Source organism: Athene noctua, chromosome 24 (genome assembly GCF_965140245.1).
Source record: "Athene noctua chromosome 24, bAthNoc1.hap1.1, whole genome shotgun sequence".
In the NCBI taxonomy this organism is placed as follows: Eukaryota; Metazoa; Chordata; class Aves; order Strigiformes; family Strigidae; genus Athene; species Athene noctua.
In genome coordinates this window covers 7,076,300-7,099,056 of record NC_134060.1, presented here as the reverse complement: position 1 = coordinate 7,099,056, position 22,757 = coordinate 7,076,300, and the positions used below count along the sequence as shown (strand labels likewise).

Below are 22,757 nucleotides of genomic sequence, written 5' to 3'. Positions count from 1 at the left end.
GGGTACACATGATACCTCGTTGTTCAGGTTGGATATCATCACATTATATCTACCTCCACATATATTTCAAACAGCTTTTTTTCTACGCCATTTACTGAAAGGTTGATGCTATTAATTACCATTTTTTACATTTCCTCACTTTTTCATTTGAGAAGCAGAATTTTCAGTAGCCCAGCAGAAATCCAGTCCTCTTCAAAGGCAAGTCCATTCCTTACAGTAATCTTGATTTGAGACAGTTATCACTTACATGGGTAAATACTACCAATACTTCAGTCTCTAAATAGTCCATTTATTAACTGCTGGAGTGCACACACCACAGAATTCAGTAGATCCGTGATGTAACAGTCAGTGAAGTCTCTCAATAGTCATATTCTGGCAAAAAAAAATCTGCTTTCTAGAGTGACACTTTCATGTAACTTAAAGTTTATTCCATTTGTGGATGAATTTTCTCTGGTTTTCAATCCCCTCCTAGTCCAAGTGGGATACACAGAGGATGCTCAACACCTCTGGGCCTGATGGCTGTTCCAGAAGGTTTAATTTTTGAGGATTTCTTCCTAAAGCCGCCCATCTTCCGAAAACAGTTGTCTCCTCCTCGAGCTCTCTGCGTGGTGCCTGTCCATTCTGAGGTGTTCACGGCGCTCTGCTTGCTCCATTTTTGACCCAGGTTTAGTTTTTGCCGGACGCCATGTCATTAAGATGCAGCACAGGGGAGTGCTGTTATCAGACTGGCTCCGGTTACCTAACATGAGTCAAGGTGAAAAAAGCTTAATATTCCTGCCATGGAACAAGGTGAGTAACCATTGACTCCAGTGACTATGTTACAGAAATGCATTTTCTCTTCTGTCACCACATCTGATACAAGCCTTCTTGTTCTCCAGCCTATTAGAAATGAATAAATATCCCATTTACAACTCGCACCTCAAAGCACACATGGATGGGTCTTGGGGACAGGGACAGAAAAAAAAAAAATCACTGCTGCCCCTGTACGCTCTCCATTGCTACATCACTTAGTTTTAAATTATTAGAAAGTGGAATCTCATCATTTCATCATTGAGAAACAAACTCAACTGACACTTAACAGAAGGCTGGGTTGGAAACTTTTTCTACTCTTCTGTCCAAAATTATATTTACATTGTTTCATCCAATTACTGCTTAATCTTCTGCAAGTAATTCCTCTGCTTTCAGAGATCACTGACCTACAAATGGAGCTGTCGCATCCATGGTCACTGGAATTACTGGTAGGCAGGCACGGAAAAAAAGAGTCATCTCAGTTTTGTAAGGTCTTTAACATAGAAAAAACTATTTTATGCTCAGCCTGAATGCTAATTGCTTTTGTGGTGAGACTTATAAAGCTGATACCTAATGAGGTTGGTTGCTTTTTTTGTTTAAAAAAAAAAAAAAAAGCAAAAGCCATGCTGCATAATTTTAGACTAGAACACTGTTGTGCTAAAAAAGCCCAATTTCTGCACATAACAAAAAACAGTAATTAAGAGGAACACCACACAAGGGAAATTTAACTGCATTGTTCTGCTACTGCTCTGCAGTGAGGACTCGGAGCCCAGCTCCCCCGTGTCCCGTTTCTTGTGTGACTATTTACTCCTCTGCAGTGGGAGGATGAAGCAGGGTACAGCGCTGCCGGACCCGAATGGTGCATTTGGAAACCACTTTATGCTTCACTAAGCGGGACAAGAAGCAGCAAAGAAACTGAGACTGAGATCAGCAACATCCACTGTTAATTCATATCTCCTAAGCGTATTTCGTGTACTAGAAATAACCTGCTTGCCAACATTACTGGAGAGCTACAAGCTGCAACACGAACAGACCAAGTAAATGACAAAGAAGATCTCGGTTATAACAGGGAACAGTCGAGTTATAAGAATTGAAGTGACCAAATTTATGCATCAATAGCTTTTCAGCCGTAAGTTCAAACCTTGCACCCAAAGGATCATTTCATCCAGATCAGGAAGGTGAACACAGCCTGAACCAGCATTTCCACACTGCTGCCATGGACTAGCCAGGGCTGTTTGTCCATGCTACTGGAGCTTTGTGCCAGTAAGTCCATCAGCCCTACTCAAAACTGGGCTGATTTAATCACTCTGGACTTCTGTACTGGGTTTCATTTCACGGCTTAGACACTTCTTGGAGATGTTAACTGCTGTTAGCAATCAAGTCTAAACCCTCAGCACTAAAGCGTCTTGATTCTGTGCCTTATGCACTATTTCTAATTTCAGTATATATTACAAAAAAAAAAAATCTGTATAAATAAATAATAAAATAAAATACATTTGCACTTGAAGTTGCAAATTCCATTAATTAGAAAATCCTACATATAAGTTTATCCATTTAACCATAAGTCTTACAGACCTGACTAGAACTTAGCTGATGATCTTTTAGATTTTGTTTTTAATGTTGACAAGCTTTGGAAGAGATGTGAAATGACATTTCCAAGTTTTGGGGTTTTTTTTAACATCAATAAATGCATTTTATGATGAACATTTCTAATCACACAAATGGGCCACTGAGTAGAGCTTTTTGGCATTCATTAGAGTGGACGAGACATGAACTGCAGTCAGAGATACAGAACCGGGTATTTTAATGGCATTAGCAACCTGAAGACACTTCCACTGGCCAAGTGCCCCCGTCCATTGCTAGTGTCCTTTGTGCTGATGGAACGGATGTCCTGTCTTACAGGATCCTTGTGTTTCCTTACTGTTTGACCAGGCCACCTACTTAAATCCCCTGAGTAGTCCAAGTGAGAGAAAGGAATTTTCAGATATTCTTATTTGAGTAAAACTTGTAAATTATTCCACAAGATGAAGAACAGGTATTTTCTGGTGCAGCTGACTCACTTGAGCAAATTTCAAGAGCACCCTGCAAGCAGCAGAGATGCTACTCCTTTCCCTCAGAGAAGGTTGCACTGTAATACTGGGATCACTGGTTACTTCCAGCTTCCCTTTAGTATCAGCCAACTTTAGCAATGCTAATCATGTTATTACTAGATATGCACAGACATCATAAGAAGGACTGATTCTTCTATACAAATGAGCTGTAAAATGGCTCAGACTAAACCCATTCACTGATGGATGTCTGCTTTGTCACATCAGTTTTCCTCTTGTTGTCTCCTGGGGCTTCAGCCCATCCTCCTTACATGTAAGCTTCCTTCTCAAAGACTTCAACAAGAATGCTTTTACAAGTGACCTCCTTCATTCCCACTGCTCAGCTGGTGATAGACTTTGGAAGCATCACAGGAGGAATCCGTAAGAACAACAGGAATGGTGACAGAAAAGAAAACTTCCTCTCAAGTTCCTCCGCCTCCAACATTAAGCACTGGAGAAGTTCTCCTTGGGGAACACAGTCTCCCTCTCTAGTTCTGTACGAAGAGGCTACAGTGCTCAGCTCTCAATGAAGGTGTATGGGGGCTTGAAGGGGGTTGCTCTTCAGGAACTGTTTTTATCCCCATCCTTTTGTTACTTAGCAACAGAAACCCAAACACTTCTCCTCCAAATGTAGAAGGCTTCCAGCAGCTCCAGCAAGAGCCCTGCAGGGAGTCTTGAATTTTGTTCACTTCTTCACCAGTGACATGAATACCCATCCATAAACTGTTGGCAAACTGAACATCGAAGACTGCCTGTCATTAACAATAACACAAACCCGATCCAAGTGGCGGCCTGGTTACACTTTAAAATAACAGGAAGTGCCTTGATTTCAAATAATCTTGGACATGAACCTGATATCCTGCACATTGTGAATAACTTCTTCAAGACAAATGCTTGATTTCCAAATGTCTTCACAAGAAAACTCAGACAAACCTACTGCCAATCCCATGCAAAACTTCATCAGAAGCCAGGGGGCTGGTTAGAAGCAGTAAGGTGTTTTTGTAGGAGAAAAGATGCCCCTTGGAGTCTCAAGCCCTTCTGAAAGCCTTGGGCGAGAAGGCGCTATGGATGGGACTCGCATCATCAGCCGAGTCTTTCAAGGTTTCTTGCAACACGCATTTCCCTGAGCTAACCTGTGGCTGAACTGAAGACATCAGAGCACCTCTTCTTGCTAGCAGGATCATGGGGGTTTTCTGCCAGCTGACTCTTCTGAGCTATGCACCTTGACTCTGCCAACTGCTGGCTGCTGGAAGGCAAAGGGAATAGACCAGTTCCAATGAGTCTGACACTTCCCTAAGTGACGCCCAGCTTCCTAGCAAAAGCTCTTAATAAGTAATAATAATAAATAATAATAGACTAGATTTATTTCTATAGCATAGAAGCCAAAAAACTATATAGAAACATAGTAAACAAAGCAAGCCCAGCTGCCTCGTCCCTTTTTCCCCTGAAGATAACAAAACTGTCAACAATACCACTGGGTATCGATGGTTGATGAATTTCCCATCTCCAGACATAAATACCACTGACAAAATACCCAAAGCCACTTAGGTTAGTATGACATCTCAGCATCATGAAGATCTAATGGATTGAGCTTAGATTATCACCTACAAGTAGACCATCACATCAAACCTCACTCTGCTCTTCAGGATCTAGGGGTTGTAATTATTAATGAAATTCTGTACATTATTCTGGTGGGTAGAGACATGCTTCAAGGAAGCGTGAGCCTCAGATGCCTCCCAGGCCTTTACTCATCCTTCAAAGTGGATCTGAGACAAACCAATCTGTAAGAAATGATTCAGTTATTTCTCTTCTCCTGTGCTTCCTGTCTCTTGTCAAGGCCAAGCAAGTAAACGAGGACTAATCCCAGTGAGGTCTGAGATACATCAGTCCAACTGGACAGCAGGAACACCAGGAATTGCATAAGAAAGTTTGTCCTACCAAATTTTAGATTAATTCGAGACAGGCAAGAGATTCCAGATGAGCTGGAGTGAAGTGTCTCAACCCTCAGGCACTTGTCTGGATTAGTGGGAAGAGATTTTAAACACTATTCATTTCTAATAATGACGAGGAATCACCAACATGTGGGGAGGACCCGTGTTGTGAATCACCTGGTGAGAGGCAGTAAGCCATCAATCCCACTGAATTTATGAACACCAGGATGGTCTTTTTAGTGCTTCTACAGCCAAAATATGGGCCTAAATCCAACCTGCCCTCAAGCCAGTGTGAGGACCTCGACATGGGCTGTAGGCAGGGTTGAGCAGAGGCTTGCTTCAGCCACCATGAACTGGATCCATGCATTGTAAAGCAATTGTTGACCAAGTGACTCAATTCTTATCAACTAGACAGCTTGTTCTTCCAGCAGAGGCTCTCTGAAAGGAGTTTGGTGACTACTTGTTGCCACATCTGTACAAAATCACACATCCCTAAGGACCATCCTCCATCAGCCCTTTGCAGTCTTCAGCAAAGTTTCAACCACCCCTGTGGCTTTCCAGGGCCGCCCACCTCAGGGTAAGGAGTGCCTCTGAAAGTGCCACTTCTCATCTCACTGCTCCTCGTCAGGAGATCTTCAGAATCAGAATTTCTGACTTCAGCAACTGAAAAAAATTGTGATTTCCCTCTTCTGCTATTGCTGCAAAAATCAGGACAGCCCAGACAAAGGGAACTGGATTCTTCTCTCTCTTGCACATAATCAACGGCAGCTCCAATCACACATGCAAAGCAATTGAAGGAAACAGGGCAGCACAAGGGTAACTAGGGGTAGAGCCTTCATTATCCATGATGATGTGTGAGGAGGTGAACAGAGCCAAAGTTGTGCTTGCAGGACCTACAGTTCAAAACCCTCATCTTTTAACTTGGAAACGAAGCACATTAGATACAATTATTGAGGAAAAAATATCTGGAAAACCCATAATGCTCTTTTCCCAGTCATTTTTCTGCAATTGAACTAAAAAAAAAAAAAAAGAAAGAAAAAAAAACCCCAAACACTTATCTCTTAGGCATCTGCTTTTAGCCGGTGCATTATATAATTGCTGTGCAGAAGTGTCAGTACATAATCATTATGAGAATAATAAAAAATACAATTATGCCAAGAGCACTCTTCTGTATCTTAAGCAGTATCTGTGTGTGCCCTAAGTAATTTCATTTAGAAGTTCCTAAATACTCTTCAGCCATGGACAGTCTCACATCCTGCTAGTTTTAGAAACCATTTCTACAGATACAGTTTTACAACTTCAGATAACAGATCTATGACACGCAAATGTTTTCCTAAGCCCCAGTAGCACAGTGGTTCTCACGGGACCATCACTCAGCAAAAACAGTCGATGCAGGTCTCTCCGCTCCAGCGGGGAGCCCCCACTTTTGAAGGACACAACACAACCCCCCGCATTCCGGCAAGGCCACGGGATCGAGCTGGTCCGTCTGTTCCCAGACATTATGCCACACTCGTGGGTGAGATCAGAGACACAAGCAGCAAAGCAGCTGGGAAATGAGTAAGGCAGGGATGCAGTCCCTCAATCGCCGGCACGGAGACACACCGGCAGCATGGGTTTGTCTCCAAAGAATGCGAAGCTGGTGGGAGGAGGAGACTGGCTCCCAAGTCACCGATGGAAAATGCCGTGGGTCTGGCCACCTCCCCTGTGGGTTAAAAGGGACTGTGAAATAATCCTTCCTTGGAAAGTTTCCCATGGAAATCTCACAGAGATAACACACAGAGAGAAAATCATGCCGATGTTTGTGTGTGCAAATGGTGGAAGATCATAGGATTTGGAGGAAGGGGAGAGTGTTTAAACAGGACAAAAAATATATATTAAAGAAGTCCCCTGAGAGCCCCAAGGTCTGTTGATGACATTGAAGAGCTTTCACTTTGAGTCTCTAGCTCAACATTTAGCCCAAAGCAGTAGTGGCTGAAAGCTGTCACAGCAGGGCAGTTTTCTGGTAGCTCGTAAGAGAAAGAGGCTGGTAATTACAGCTGAGATCCTATGGATCATGTCTCCACGCTGCACACCGGCTGCTCTCATCAGCTTCCCTTGACGGGTCAGAATGAGCCCGCTTCAGCCCTGCCAGCCTCCCTTCTGCACACAGGGACTTTCCTCCCCAGTGCTTCAGGTCCAGTACCTTGCACACATAGAAGAGGAACATTTTCCAAGACAGGAACCCTATTATTTGTCTTAACATAGTGCCTACAAGCCCACTATGTAAGCACTGCAGACAGAATAAAAACATGGTTTGTACCCTATAGAATTCCTGCCCCAAGGATATATGAAGACACAGCAGATGGACACCGGTGGATAATATGGGAAAACAACAGGACAGCATTAGACAGTGTGATGTGCAGGGATGTCCTGGCACAGCAGCCTAAATGTTGTCATCACTTCTGTAGACATCTCAGAGTAGAGGTGAGTCGAAGGAGGAAAAAGAAGCTTGGCAGATGTTTCCAGAGAGCTCTTTCCAGCAGGGAAGAAATGATTGAAAATGTAATGCATGGGGAGTGGAGAGTGTTGTCACAAATAAGAGACAGGAGATGACATTTTTGTAATCAAAACCAGGCAACAGGCAGAGTGGTGCTGAGCTGTGGAGAGTCTTGTTGGTGACACCAGCTTGTGTCTGACGTGGTAAGGAGTGAGCAGGCAGGGCAAGAGGATGTGGAGAGGGTTCTGTGTGGACAAGGCACTTCTAAAATGGACTAAAACAGACCCAGACTGCCACTGTTGGCATGCAGAATAGGATATAGCAAAGAAACTGGATGAGGATGTGATTAATTTTGCTTCTACATATGGACAGGAAAGGTTGTATTCGAGAGCTGTGCATGGCGAGTTGGTAAAGGGCAAACACAGCCCAAATGTACCAGGGAAAAGCCCTGCACAGACAGAGCTCCCCCAGATAACAGCAGGAAGGTGGTGTTGTCAAGTGCAATCAGGCAAAGGTGCTGAGGATGGAGAACTTGCAACACATTTTTTCCAGGTTGAACTTGAGCTCATGCTGAGGGCAAGATTCCCCTCATTTCACCTCAGTCATCTCCAAGCTGCCTACCCAGGTCAAATTAGCCGTGCAGACAAGAATACTCCATAGGCAGGAATACTCTGGTGGCATCACCCTATTTATAGCTGCTGGTTTTGCACACATTCATCAGAGAAGAAAAATGTCAGGCTGCATCACCCGTGCTGCCTTTCCACAGAGGGATCAGGTATGTGACAACAAGGGCAAGCAGTGTGCAGCCCTCTCCTGCCGCTGGAGAAGCTGTTGTCCACCCAGCAGAAAGGCTGGGGTGCTGGGAGCCAGAATAACCCCCAAGGAATGGGGAAGAGATCTCCAGTCCCTCCTTGGAGATGAGCTGCCACCTGGAACTGGAACTTAGTAAACTCAACAGCACATGGCTTGCAGACAAGACTCAATCTACTCAGAGCGTGTTATACCCAGGGGAGAAAAGACCATTCTCCATGTATTTCAGGACACACCTTTCTGAATTAACTCTTCAGGATATTGCCCTTTAGAAGAAAAAGATTGAAACATCACATAAATCACTGCCCAGAAGTCTTTCTCTACATATTTTGCATGTGTGCAAGGCAGTCTGTGAAATGTACATCATACTCAGTTTGGTCTCAGCTGAGACCAAAATATATTCATTTCTATTTCCAGACAGTTACAAAACCAGCCATCCTTGCTTATCCTACAATTGTGGCACTTTTCCCAAGCCAGGGAGGGACACACAGGCTTCCGAGGGTCTCTCATGTACACATCTTCATATGGGACACGTGGGCTTGCTTCCAGCTAAGACTGCTGGAAAACATGCTGCTGTCTGAAGACGAAGTGACACTAAACCCTGCAAGAATCCGAGGCGACTCCTCCTCAAAACCACTCATCTCTCCCTCTCTTAGATAAACATGGAGTGGTAGGAGGCTGCCAACAACCACCAGCACTTGTGGGATCACCATCCAGCTGGGAGTTCCCTTGACGGGGCCATCTGCAGAGGAACTTGAAGCCATCTGACCCCAGGCACAGTTCACGAACTCACTGCTCCAGATGTGACCTTGGCTGCTGGAGGCTTCGATGGTTCTGGTGATACGACTCACACTTCGTAGGAGATGGCAGGAAGGGCCACAGAGACTGTCTGTGCAAAAATAACTGGCTGCCGTTACCGCTGACATGTCCCCTGCTCTCCAGCATTTCTGAGCTGCGCAGGAAAAGGAGGACTGTGAAGTCCTCTTCTGAAGGAGGAGGGGCAGAGTTAGAAACTATTTTAACTCACTGCTCTTCACTGCAAGAAATAAAAACTCCCTAAGCTTCAGCAGAGAGAGCCAAGCGTGTGTTTTGCCGAGGTACCCTGGAGAGCTGCTGTGCTGCACAACAGCGATGCACCGTGGTGCCGGGTCAGAAACTGCCATGACCTTCTCTGCTGGTGAAGTCGAGCTGCAGATTGCAAATGTTCATAGTAGAGGACGGGCATCTCGCAGAGCTCTTCTATTTCTGTAGGCTGCTGCCACCTGCAAGTACCCTTTGAAATGCATTAACATTTTACCATCAGTGTTAACGGTGCAACCATGCAGTAGGGCCACAGTTTTCTTTCTTGGACGCTGTGAGTGAGCTTATTAAACCCATACGGTGACATCCATGTAAAGATCCAATTCGCACAGGCACAAATACCCACAGTTCATAATGACTGCAACGAGCTCTGACAACTACTCAGCACCTTGGAAGATCAACCCTTCTTTGAGTGATGAGCTCAGCTTTCAGTTCAACAAATTTAACTCAAGATTCAACACATGGAAGAGCTGAATTCATAATAAATTGCTGTTATTAATGATACTTTGCAGCAAAACTAGCATGTTTCAGGTCTAAAACTCAAAGACATTCACAACCTGGGTAAATAGACTAATTATCCTTTATTTGTACTGTGACCCTACATTCTCACATGCACAGGAGATCTCACAGCACTTCTCAACATTATATCATTTTGGGAAAGGAGGAAAATATCCACAAATCAAGGCAATAACAGCACCATGCAAAAAATTACTTCCCCCCCACCCAACACTGTACACCGCCTGAGTAAGCACACATCAAACATTACTTGGTCTTTTTACATTCTTGTGAAAAACAGATCATTCTTTAGCCTAAACTCCTCAAGGCTCTCTTTTATCTACCGTATTTCTCTAGCAGCACTTATACCCCCAGGACACCCGATGGAGGGCCCTCATGCACTACAGCATCCCTCCACATAACCAACTCCAATTACCCGACAGCCTCTCACCCCACAGCAGCTCTCCTGCCAAGAAGAGGGCTATATTTTTAGTAATGAAGGTCTTTGCCCAGTTCACATTTGGGAAGGGTTCTTATTTTATGGAAACCAGCTTGCGGGTACAGGCTGCTCTGGCACACTTCAGACCAATGCTCTGCAGATAACCCCAGGCTTGGAAGCACTCTTTGGTCTTGCAAGGAGACTGAAACCCGTACAGTTGAATCTCAGAAGAGCAGCGTAAGTGCTCAGCCTCTTGCAACCTTGAAAACCACATAATTCTGCCATCAAATAGTTTGTTTAAATAAGAATGGCAAGAAACTCACAAACATTGAAAACCACTGGTTTAACTGCTGATCTAAAACATCTGCAAGAAATATTTGCTCTTTGAAAGCACCGCTACTGTGCTGCTAACCCAACCAAGAGTCACACGAACCAGTTCAGTCATGTCCGGGGTCTACAAGAAGCCAAAGCACCCAACAAACAGAAAGTTTTATAAAAACATGGCTACTTGCATCTGATTATTCCCCTATGTTTGACATACCAAGTCCTGAAAAACGTTTAGAGACAAGAGCACCCAAGCATTCAGAGACACATGAACTTCCAAGAAACCGAATCACCGTGCGTGGTTGCCAGGTGACCATCATCAGGAGAGTTAGCCAAGACCCTGCCTGTAATCTCTCTTGCTTCCAGTTTTCAAAAATCTTGTAATTCTTCAGTCTTATCTCTACACCAGCACAAGCAGGAAAACAGAGCAGCAAAAATATCTGATTAGGTCACATTGCCTTGTGTGTGAGGTTCTACACACAAAGCAGCATACAGTTACAGTCACCCTGGATTGATATTTTTAAACACATGTGCATGAATTTCTCACACGGTTCTAAAGAGGGACACCACATCCCACCCTCCCTTTTCACTCAACTGATTCTGTGTAACTGCCTGGGCAGCAGCGGGTCCTTCAGGACAGGGAAATGACTTTAAACACTTGCAGTGAGTAATCACAGCTTTTCCCCACTCCTCCATCCCGGAGAAACTGAGCTGGGCTGGCAGCTGTCTTATAGCACTTCATGATCCAGAGATCATGGGACTCAGATTGGCTAGAGGTTTAAGATGCATCTGCCTGCACCACATCCCTAGTGAGCTCCTCCTCAAAAAAAGAATAAAACTAAAAAGTACATAAACAGGCTTTATCATAAAAAAAACCCAAAGCCTGGAAGCATAACTTTTAAATAGTGAAAAGCAACTTGGGAAGATGGAATATTTTTTAAAAAATAAGTTTATATGCAGCCCTGCCCACCACGTCCTTGCAGCTGGATCCTTGCCTCCAGCAACTCACTGGCTTTCTGAGCAGCAGCAGGCTCTGCCCATTCCCTCTGGTCCCGCTGGTCTTCTTTCCATCTGCTCCTGCCACGTCCCACAGCCTCGCAAACCTCTCCCTCCTCAAGCAAGCCCAGCGGCATCCCATGAGAAGGAATGATCTCACCTTCCTTCCACGGCATTGCACCGCCCTCACTTGTGCAGATGAACGATGATATTCATAACCATCAAAGATCCAGTTACATCATGGGCTATATCAGGACAAAGCACACAAGCTACGCTGCTCTCCTTCCAGCAACAAACCGGGAAGAATTGGCAAATCTTTCTTAAATGTAGAGTCTGGCTCTCACAGTCCCACTACTTAAGGATGTAACAGGCTCTGCTCAGTTCTTACAAACATTCTCACCATCAGTATGACTTACTTGTGTGCTCACTTTTTCCAAAAGTAAAATTTGGAATCCAAACTGGGAGTAGGGAGTGCTTAATTCCCAGTCTCAGGAACGTGGTCCCTCTCTAGGTGAAATACCTAGTCAATGAGTGGATTTCATAGGATTCATGCTCCCAAATGCATGTCATTCTTTGAAAAGATGATTTAGGCACACTTTACTCTTGGACATCTATCATTTCCATCATGCAGAATGCTCCCAAGAATTTCACATTGTATCTGTCATCACCAGGATTCTCTAGTAGTTGATACTCAAGAGAACTGAAAATCAATTGCTACATTTGGAAAGATTAAAAAAAAAAAAAAGAAAAAAAACAGAAAAAAAAACACCAAACAGGAATCAGATTAACATCTGCCTCGAGATGAGACCTGTCTCCTCAAAAGTAATGTTTTCATCATTAGAAAGGGACAAAAGAGGAAGTCCCAAAAAACCATAGAATTCTATTCTCAGAGTCATCGTCCTGCCATTTACCTAGTGGAATATGGATTGAGTAACAGGCAGTCAGGTCCAGGTCTGTCTATTTGAACATCAGGTTTCTAATTGATTGCACAGTACTTGGAATTATTAAAGGGCTTCTATAAATTACATTTCTGTATAGGACAGGCTGCCTAGATATGCAGATGTTAAGAACTGGCTAATCCTAAGTAAACCTGGTAAAAACGTTTGCGTTCTCAAATTTTCCACCCAATTAATCGTAGAGATTGTGTCACTGAATTAATAAAGCAAAACCCCTATTATCTTGATGTTTGCCACAAGCCCATAAACAGTCTGCTAATAGGGAGAGCACATTATTCCAGACATTTGGCCCGTATCAAACATAGCTCAGAATAAGACATTGTGTCATGCCTGTGAATCCAAGATGCAGGAGGACAGCCCAGGTGATTGTGGACTTACTTCAGGGCTTCACGCAGATTTTTTTACGTCATTGTTTTTAAAACCCCTGACAAAGGGAAGTGTACAGCTTGCCTTTTATTAAACTGCAAAAAAATGCTTACTCTTACGAAACTGAGGGCATATACAACCTTGGAAATGCACACGCACAAGTGTTATTAGCTCCGTACCTGCATGCACCCATTCCTATGAGTATGTCATTTTCCCTATCCTGAGATCATCTCTGACCCTCATCCTCTCTCTTCACTTCTTTGCTGACAGCAACTTGTACCATTTTTCTCTCCAGCCCACACCCTTCTTCTTTGTTGTGAGAGCTCAGATCTTCCAGCCTGACCCTCTCCTGCTTGGATAATTGCAATCTCTTACCTTCTAACCAATTTCTACCTCTCTCCATCCCTACTCAAAATTGTCTGATCAAATCACACTCTTCCTTTCCTCTGGCTTCCCCTTACTTGTGTGATCAAGGGACTGTGAAATGCTCTTGTGTGTCCTTTAATCTGCTCTTAGATGCCACATTTTCTCCCATCTTTCACGCACAGCTCTGCTCTCCCAACAGCCCTGGACCTGTAACACCCACTGGTACGTTTTGGCCTGAATGATGTTTGTCCATTTTGTTTTGTAACTCTTCAGTATAAAACACATGCCAGCACACAGGTTACACCCCCAGACTCTCCCCACCTGGGATGACAGGGTCATCTTCCCAATGTTTATCTTCTCCCCAGCTCAGACCCCCCATACACTTTGTGCCCTTACTATAAAGAATTTACTATCAAGAATTTAAAGAATTTATATTTTCATGAGCAAACTCCAGACCCAGAAATGATACAAAGTTGGATATAGGCCCAGGAAAGAGGCAACACTGCAGTCTCGTGGAACGGTCTAACCAGCCCCAAGGACAGATGTGAGGTCTAAAACCAGAACACCCACTACTGCCATCCTCGACTTTGCCCTCATTTTTTGCAAAGGGATGACCGAGAGAGGGAGAGGCAGGGTGATCTCCAGGGTCACAAGTCTCTGGCAGGGCATGGAAGAGATACCCCAAGCAAGGCAGTGCTCCCTTTCTGCCTCTTTCCTTGCAGTTACCTGAACTCCACTGAAGAAGGAAGGAAGATCATGCTCTGACCTACACCAGGAACTCACTTGCTTGTCGGTCTCAGAGCCTACAGAACAGGAGCTGCTTCTCTTTATCTACCTAGACTGATCCTTGGATCTACAAGATGTTATAAGCAAAGTAATTGCTAGAACAAATGCAATTATGAGTAGATTTTTAATTCATTTAGTGCTACAATGGGAGACTAACATGCCTGGCAGCTGAAGCACTCTTCATTCCCCAAATAAGATACAGCACAGCACTAGCAAGGCAGGTTTGCCCTAACCAGGTACCCCAGGCACCTGTGCAAGGCATCAGAGGCATTTTCTTGCTTGATACTGTTTATTAAATCTGTATTTTTCATTATTTGACCTGAAAGAAAATGGGAATTCTTGTCTTTGTGTAACAGAGATGAAAGTCATGGTGAGTGTGAAAACACTATTGGGAATGCTGGGCTCAGGAAGAGCATCATCCTCCACCCAAGGACCAGGCTCAGCCTCTGCCCACCACAACCATAGCACACTGGGAGAGCCCAGGGGCTGGCTGCCTGGCTGGCTGCTTACAGGGATCTTTACTTAAGAGGAAAGAAATCCCTGCAGAAAATTAAGCATCTCACACAAGGTCAGACAGGAAGCTGGAGATAATATTTTTTAATAAACGGCTGTGGGAAATTAGCATCAAGATGCATTATAAACACCTGCCAGCAGGATGTGTCAAACAAAGCGGACTGGCTGCACAGGCGAAAATAATTTAGGAAAAGTAATTTAGGAAAAATAATAAAGAAAACCAGGCAACAACCTTCTGTGTTCATCACATTTCCTGGGAAAACAGGAATAAGCTGCAGAATAAACCCGATATGTCAAGTGAAGTGACAAGATATTCAGGACAGGAAATATTAGTAATTCCCACTGAGGAATATTAAGACATTTTAAAGACATAATATAATCAAGCTTAGCAGTAGGTGAGTTTCTGTGTCCCCTCTCACAAATAAGGAAACTGAAAGGCAGAGAGGAGAATGACTTATCTGAGAGTCACAATGAGTCACAAGTCCACCATCCCCAAGTCACACTTCTCCACTCCAACCACCACCATTAGCTGTCTCCAGGATCTGTTCAGGAGGCCAGGGAACAGTATGTTCAGGAACTGCTCAGCACAAACACAGCTGCCATTAAAGGAAAGCTCCAAGCTGTAGGCACAGGGGGACATCCTGCATCTCGGAGCCAAGGTGGAGGTGGAGCAGGGATGGCCAGTCCTCATGGCACCCAAAGCATGAAGAGCACAGGGGTCCATGTGTTGCAAATATTTCTTCATCCTCCTGTACCAGGGCTAGGATGATAACTGAGAGTGGGTTCATGCTTAGTTGACTGAACCATATGCAAGATTTAATGGGTTTTTTGTACCCACATCCACAGGGGAAACTAAAGGAGGTAACAGAGTAGGACTGAATGCGAATGATGCTCATTCTCACTGCACAGACCCATGAGAAATGTTTGGGGAAGGTATCAACTCACAGGTTGCATGTACAGTCATAAAAGCAAGGAAAATATAAAGTGCTTCAAGCCCTGAGCTCTGTCCCAAAGATACAACATGAAGTTCCAGTAGTGGTTATACAACCAGAAGCTGCTCCCAACAAAAATTAATAACCTGTTTTAAAGTTAATAACCCGAGGTTACTTCTATATTATACAAGGTTACTTGTACAAGAGCTCTTGGCACACAGCACCATCTGCTGAGTGGCAGGTTCGGGAGCTGGCGCTGTTACAGAGCCGTCCCACACCTTCCCTCCGAAAGGAAATCTGTCAGCTCTCCCAGACACACCAGCTCTTATCTAACACATCTCAGCAGCGACTCGAAGCAAGCATACAGGCTGAGGTGTCCAAAGCCAGACTCAAGCAAGCGACACCTTTGCTTTGCTGCTCTCTGCACTGGCTCTACCTGCAAACTTCCCACTTTGTTCCTCTTCCGTGTGCTGTTTCCTGCCGCCTGTCTTGCTGCTGCCGATGCAAGAAAAGATTTCCTGAACAGACCACTGAAATGAACCGATTTTTAAGTTTGGCTACTCCCTGAGTTAGCAGGGGAAAATATTTTTTTTAATTAAACCCAAAATTAAAAAGAAAAAAAAAAAAACAACAAACTTTCACGTAGACATACTATGGGGAGAAAAAAGAATTTGCTTCGAGTTGACCCTTTCCTTCATATTAGCTTTTAAGTATACTTTAATGTAAGAATGCAATGATTTTCAAAGCAAAAAGTACATATTCCTTTCATTTTGAAAATATTTTTTCCCCAGTTGCTATTTTTCTCCACTGCTATTCCTGAATGTATCTTTCAAGCAGCCTTTCTCACTGCCTGAAAACCTGTCTCTTCAAACAATTTCTCCTTTCATCTTGTCAACATTGGTAAAATTCACAAATCCGTCCTTCCTCAAATTGCCACCCTGTGTCTTGTCTCCTTTGGATTGTTAGCTTTTTAAGCAGAAAATGTGCTTTGCTCATGCTATATAAAAAAAAAAAAAAAAAAAAGAGTGTAAACGTATGGTGCTCAAAAGAGACCTTATGTTCTTTTAATGGGCACAAGAAATGAGGCTTGTCCTTTCCCCCGTATGGAGCACAGTGCCTGGGCGCAGCCCCAGCACCCACGAGGACAAATCCTGGGGAGCATGAGCACCGTGACCCTTCGGGCTATGGTCCCGAACCCCATGGGGCTGGACCACCAGCAAGCCAACCTCTCTGAGGGAAATGGGAGAGCAGCTACTTTGGTGGGGATTCCTGGAGAGCTGCCAGCATCTGACACGACATGGTTTTTTTTCATATGAGCACTAACAAAATCAGGGCATGCTCTTCCCTTTTCCCAGCATCCTCAACACAAGCTGGTTAACTGTCTTCAGATCTGCCTAGGTAATGGGGCTGTCCCTGGTAGTCTCAAAGCCAGTGGTGTGAAAGCTCTCCTCTCCATTTGTTGTAAAGTCCTAGCTAAAAACAAGCGGAAATTTCATAAAAGAAACACTTTTTTAAAATTATTTTTTTAAAGGTCCTTTACCCAGGATAAACACCTGTGCACAAGCTGATTCTTGTGACTTTAAAATCATGTTTCAGAGGAGCAGCTTGACCCATGCGGGACCAGATTTTCCAAAGGGCTGTTGCAGCCACAGGGCTGCCCAAATGCAGCACAGCAATGCCTGTTCAGCACTTCTCAAGGCAGGAAAAATCCAGCAACCAAACCCCATAAAATGCTCAAATTAATGTCAAAGTGGTCAGTCTGGCACCACCAGCCCTAATGGAAAAGTTTTAACACCAATTTCTCCCTTCCGTGCAAAAGTGGGCAGTGTCAGGAAAAACCCTTTCACTTAAAAATGTACATTACAGGAATTCTTGGCTTATATCTAGGAACATAGTACAGGGTAAAATATTATTATTTAACACCAGCACTGCTTTGCAGGGATGTACACCCATGTGACGCACTGCCCGGGGGCTGTGAAGTGAGTTCACCTCCAGGATTCAAGCAGCTTTGCAGGTCAGTGAAGAAGCATCAGCCGTTAGCTCACACCCGGGCACACGGAGCTGGACGTGCTACAGACATGAGCTTGCTCAGATTCCTCCTTTGCTGCTAACGTGCGTGCTCAACTTAGTGTCTTTGGGATAAATAACTCCTTTCAAAATAAACATGGTGAATTCTTAGAACTCATCTAAGCAGCAAAGGAAATCCCCTGAGCGACCCGGGTCCGATGCAGGGGTTTGGAGTTACACGCTGAGAAACTTTGCTTGTTTAACAGAGAGGCTTTCTCCAGGGTAATAAAACTCTCACGTTGCTGTGCCAGGGATTTTCCATTAGGTGTGTGTCAGCGGGTGGTGGGAGCTGCAGTTTCTGTGGCCGGTCATAGAAATGGAGTGAGATCACCACGGAGAAGCTGACCACAGATCCCAGTGAGTCCACAATGGTAAGAAATGGGAGGAGAGCTGGGGGAAGGGAGCTTTGCATACAGCTAATGGGTCCCCCAAAGGTTGGGTTTTGTTTTTTCCTTTATGCATCCACTAATTAGCAGTCATGTTCGAGTCTGATAAAACAGTCCAAAGGCTTCTCCATTTTCTTTCAACCCAGGGGAAAGTCTCTCACTAGGCAGGCTAAGCGAGGCAGATGTACAGCTCCATTGCCTTCCTGCCTGCCTAAAATCCCACAGGCAGCCCCATAGCATGGAGACAAAGGGCAGCACAGCAGCCTCGACCCCTCCAGCCCTGGAGCTCTCTAGGAAATGCAGTGGTCAAATCTCATACAATCCCCCAGTTATTCGTACTGTACTAGGCAGAAGGGGCTTTGCCCAGGCTCAAGGGAGCAGTGACTTAAGGAGGGGGTTCAGGACCCCAGTTCAGAAGATCCCATGGCTGGTGAACCTGCAACTCTCTGTTACTGGTGAGGACAAAGAGTGAAGGACTTGGATTCATATCAGAGTCAGACTAAACCGTTGACTACAGCAGCCTGGGTCACAGCAGCACTATGAGCATCAGTCTTAAAGTTAAAAGATACACTACGTTACATCACCATGGGTTCTTCTTGCTCCTGTGTGGATTACGTGGGATGGTGTGAAGGGGAGGTATTTTTTAAGGTGTGAATACAAGGGTACTCAGGTCTGCAACCATAAGGCTTCAGCCATAAGGGTTTTTTTTTTTCCCTAAAGAGGGAAAAAAAATAGAACTGTTTTCAAAAGAGAGCCTTCATTTTGATGTAGTTTTCATTTTACATGACACTGGTTTGGGGATGTCAGTTAAGGTTAGTGGTCTTTAACCTTCTATATCTTGGTATCATTTTCCCTATTAGTCACAATCAGCTGGTACAATACACCAGCTGATGGGCCCCATAAAAGAGAGTTTGGCTATGAAATAGAAGAACATATATTGACTGTAACTACCCCACCACTATCAGATTTCATCATGGTCATGCTAATGCACGGTAAACAGGCAACATTTCCTTGACAAGACCATGATACCATCATGGACCTCAGTCTCAAATCAGGTCAATACCAATCTACAGTTTCATGATGTAAGATTTCAGAATGGGCCCGGTGCCTCCAAAGTACCAGAGTGGATTGATGAAGGTGACATGGAGCCACCAAGGAATCACGGCACTTCTGCACTTCTCCTGAAGCAATGCTGGCCAGCTTGACTTTCAAAAGATCATTTTCACTTCTCAAAACCACCACGATATCCCTCAGGACAAGTTCAGTGAATATTTTTATTATCTCCTTCAGGAGTGCAAACATTGACCTGGCTGTTTAATGGCATGGTTCTCCCAAACACAACCTAACGAGACTGTGCATCGCCCAGCCTGTGCATGGGATGTTAACTGACTCCCACCTTGTTCACAGTCAGCCGCAGAGGGTGTGGTCGTGGGGAGGTGGGTGAACACCGGTTGCAATGGAGGTATACCCAGTCTTACAAAATTTCAGGATTGCAAGTAAAAAGCCACTTCTGAAACTACATATGGAGTGATCTTAAGATTTGCTCTCTAAGAGGAATTTGTTCTTTAAACAGGAGCCAAACAGAAAACTTGGTGGATCCTGTCTACAGCTAACTGTGGAAAAGTTAAGGCAGAACCACACAGGTCCCTACTGTGGTCCCCAAGAAACCAAGAGACACAATACAAGGGACTACAGGTCCTCTTCTTCACAGGAGGCCAAGGGAGGTAGATGCTGAAATGGCTGGGTAACTCGACTGGAGCGGAACACCTCCACCACCCAGGTCCTCGTGACAGCCCCAGTGGCTACTACTCCACATCCTGAGATGGTACCATCGGGGCCAACTGACATCCTTCACACAAAGAGTGATGAGGGAAGAAATTGAGCCTGAGCAAACTCCATGCATGGCATTACCGAGCCTTGATCCTAAACTCAGGTAAGAACATACCTCAGTGCTCAAGGAATCTGCAAGCTGCTGTTTCCAAAACACTTTTCCCAGTGGGTAAATACAAGCAAATCAACCATCTAATTTCATAGCTAGGGAGGAGACATCTTCAAATGAGACTCTGTAAGGGAAGCCAAGCTGCTCCAAACATTTTGAGAGAAGGTTCATCGGTTTATTCCTTAAAAATGGGCAGTGGGTATGATGAAAATATGAAATCTGGCTTTTCTGGTCTTCCCGGAAAGCCAGGAAATATGATTCTATCCAGCAGGCTGGACAGCAGCAGGGAAGGTAGCAGAGATGGTCCTGGCAGTGCTATAAGCAATGTAGCAATGGGGGAAAGGCAGCTATGGGACTGAGGAAGCCAGAAGACTGTACAGAGGGAAAAGCAAGTGTTGAAAATGGCACTGAGAAAGGCAAGAACTCTAAAGAAATAAAGTTCACTTTTTGTTGGAACAGTTGGATTTCTTTATAATCTCCCTCCTTGGTTGAGACAACAAAGCATGGGATGGCTCCAAAAGATTTGAAACCAACTGCATCCCAACTGGAAGGATGGGTCTAGCCAGCAGCAGACCATGTGAAACCAATAAATAAGGGGGAAAATGAGACAAGAAGAAAATTTTTAGTGGGGGGAGGAAAAAAAAAAAAAAAAGACGGTGAAATAATGTCTTGAGAATGGATGCACTTTTTGTGAAACATTTTCAAGAGATGGACAAGAAAGGGGTTTGATCCATTTAGTATCTTGCACAAAGCACTAGGCACCCTGCAGATTCATGTGCAGACTCGTTCCTTCACTGTGAGAAAATATCCTTGCAGACACAAGCTGCTGAGGCTGAACAATTCAACATCAGAAACCTTGCGGGAACTCCGCACGGACCGCCAGGTATGCACTGAGCACCTCAGGAGAACAGCCTCTCCTGCCCAGCCTCTTAGCAGTGCATATGCCATGTAATTTAGGTATAAAATTTATTTCTGTGACCTGGTGTGTTACATTAGTGCCTGTGCTTGGCATTAAACAGCTACTATATTCTGTCTTACATCCAGAAGGACGGCTGCCTTAAGTCAGTGCTACAGGAACTTTAAAATAAAACATAGCATACGTTCAGGATGACTAATACGTTCCCTAATGCTGGCGTACACAGAACATTTTGGAAAAGTTGCTTTATTTTGTGTCTGTCATTTAGAAAATGTGACTCCGCATCCGTTGTGCTGGGCTCGGGAAGGCAGACAGCCTCCCTGTGCGAACGCAGGGACGGGGAGAGGTGGCTCGTCTTGGTGGTGGCAGTTGGGGAGCAGCCAGCACCGAGCATCTCCGCATCTCTCCCCAAAAATCCTCCTCAGAGCTGCCCTACGAGGGGTAGAATCACCTTCATTCACGTTAACACCAGGCATCTTTAATCACGTTTACAAAGGAGTCCAAGAGTCCCCCTGAAATGGCCACAGCTCCAGGACAACCCAGTCAAGGGCAACAGAGGCTTGTTATGTGCTTTTAGGCAATAAAATCCGGCGCTCAGTTAGTCCCGTGGGTCCTATCTGCAACGGGAGGGTGATGGCAACATACCGAACCCATTGTATTTCTCAGTCTGTTGCTTTCTTGCCATTCCCTGGCTCCTTCCCTAAATCACTTCAGGTCATAAGCGTTACAGGTTGCCACTACTTTAGCTCTTTGCATTCACCACCCACTGCCGACACGTATCTAAACCTGAGCTGGGCACAGAGTGCCTACGTCTGGGTGAGAGGTGAGTTCTCCCGAACAAACAAGCAGGTTTTCTTTCCCAAAGCACTATTTTACTCTTCTGGTTAGCTAGTTTGATCATCTGCTAATGAAATATTTTAAAATAAAAGCAAACTTCAACTGGTAACAGCAGAAAACCACAACCACTGACTAATTAAAGCCTTTTTCTAACACACAAAAAACAAGACCACCCAATGGCAAAAGCAGAACTGATGAATCCTGCTAGGGATTTCTTACATCTCTTTAGCCCCCTCTGCAACACACAGGAAGGATGATCTTTAACTGTATCCCACAGACACATTACTTATTAGCTGATTTTTTTTATTTTTTAAAAGATACACAGTAGTATAAGACCAGAGCTGAATTACTGAAGAGTACTCTGAATTACCTGGAGCTGAGAGTTAAGATATAAATTTAGATCTTGCATCCATTCTGGTTTGAGCTACTTTGGTTGGGTGGGATCAAAATCAAATACATGTAATTCTTCTTTTCTCCCCCACCCAAACCCCAGGCATCAGAACAGACCTCCTCACATCCTCCTTATTATAATAACAACCGTTAGGAACACAATTTTCAGGAGAAGGCTCTGGAAAGATTTAGAAGATATGGAATACACCTCCGTCACATCAGAGACACCTACAAGATATATGTATGCTCTTCAGCCATCTTCACTCAACTACACACTCAGAAAAGAGATCAAGGTGTTTGCTAACTTGAAGACAAGTCAAAAAAAAAAAAAAAATTAATGCAGTCTGGAGTATCTACTGATCTTGAGAGCCAGGTTTTTACAGTAGCTGTAGAAAGTAAGCTGAAATCCAACTATATCTGGCCTTCTGCTCACCTCCACATGGCACCTTCACTGACTTGCCATCACTGTTATCAGTAACTCCTATACAACTGTGAGACAAAAAGAGAAATAAAATGAAACACTTACCCTCCTTCAAAGATCTTGATCCTGACTGGCTCCCCTCTTTTGGTTACAAGAGCCTCTTCTTCTGATTTTCCTCTTTTATCCTCTTCCTTCTCAGCTCTAGTTATATCTTTTCGACCTTCATTAGAAAGGAGCGAAGGCAAATGAACCTATCTCCCCAAAAGAGCAAAACAATCAATGATTACATACAAAATCACTCTAAGACACACAGACCAAACAGCCTCAGAAAGAGCCAGAAACCTACCACATATGCTGCTCCTGACAGCTAAGTGCAGTAATTAGGACATCTTCTTAACAAACAGGGCCTCTGCTTCTGGATTTTGAGCCCTGCTGGTTATGTTACATTTACTGTG

The 22,757-nt window shown here is 44.3% G+C and overlaps 1 protein-coding gene across 12 annotated transcripts in view; it reads right to left on the bottom strand.

The window, feature by feature from the left end:
* HIVEP3 (HIVEP zinc finger 3) overlaps positions 1–22,757 on the bottom strand; it is a 265,717-nt gene that overhangs the window by 33,664 nt on the left and 209,296 nt on the right. For all 12 annotated transcript variants that reach the window (XR_012635095.1, XR_012635094.1, XM_074925904.1 and 9 more), the window contains one exon: positions 22,408–22,553. Coding sequence is in view for 10 of the 12 variants with exons in the window: in XM_074925904.1 (XP_074782005.1) it covers positions 22,408–22,553 (146 nt within the window). In the remaining 2 variants the exon portion in view is untranslated. The remainder of the gene's footprint in view (positions 1–22,407; positions 22,554–22,757) is intronic.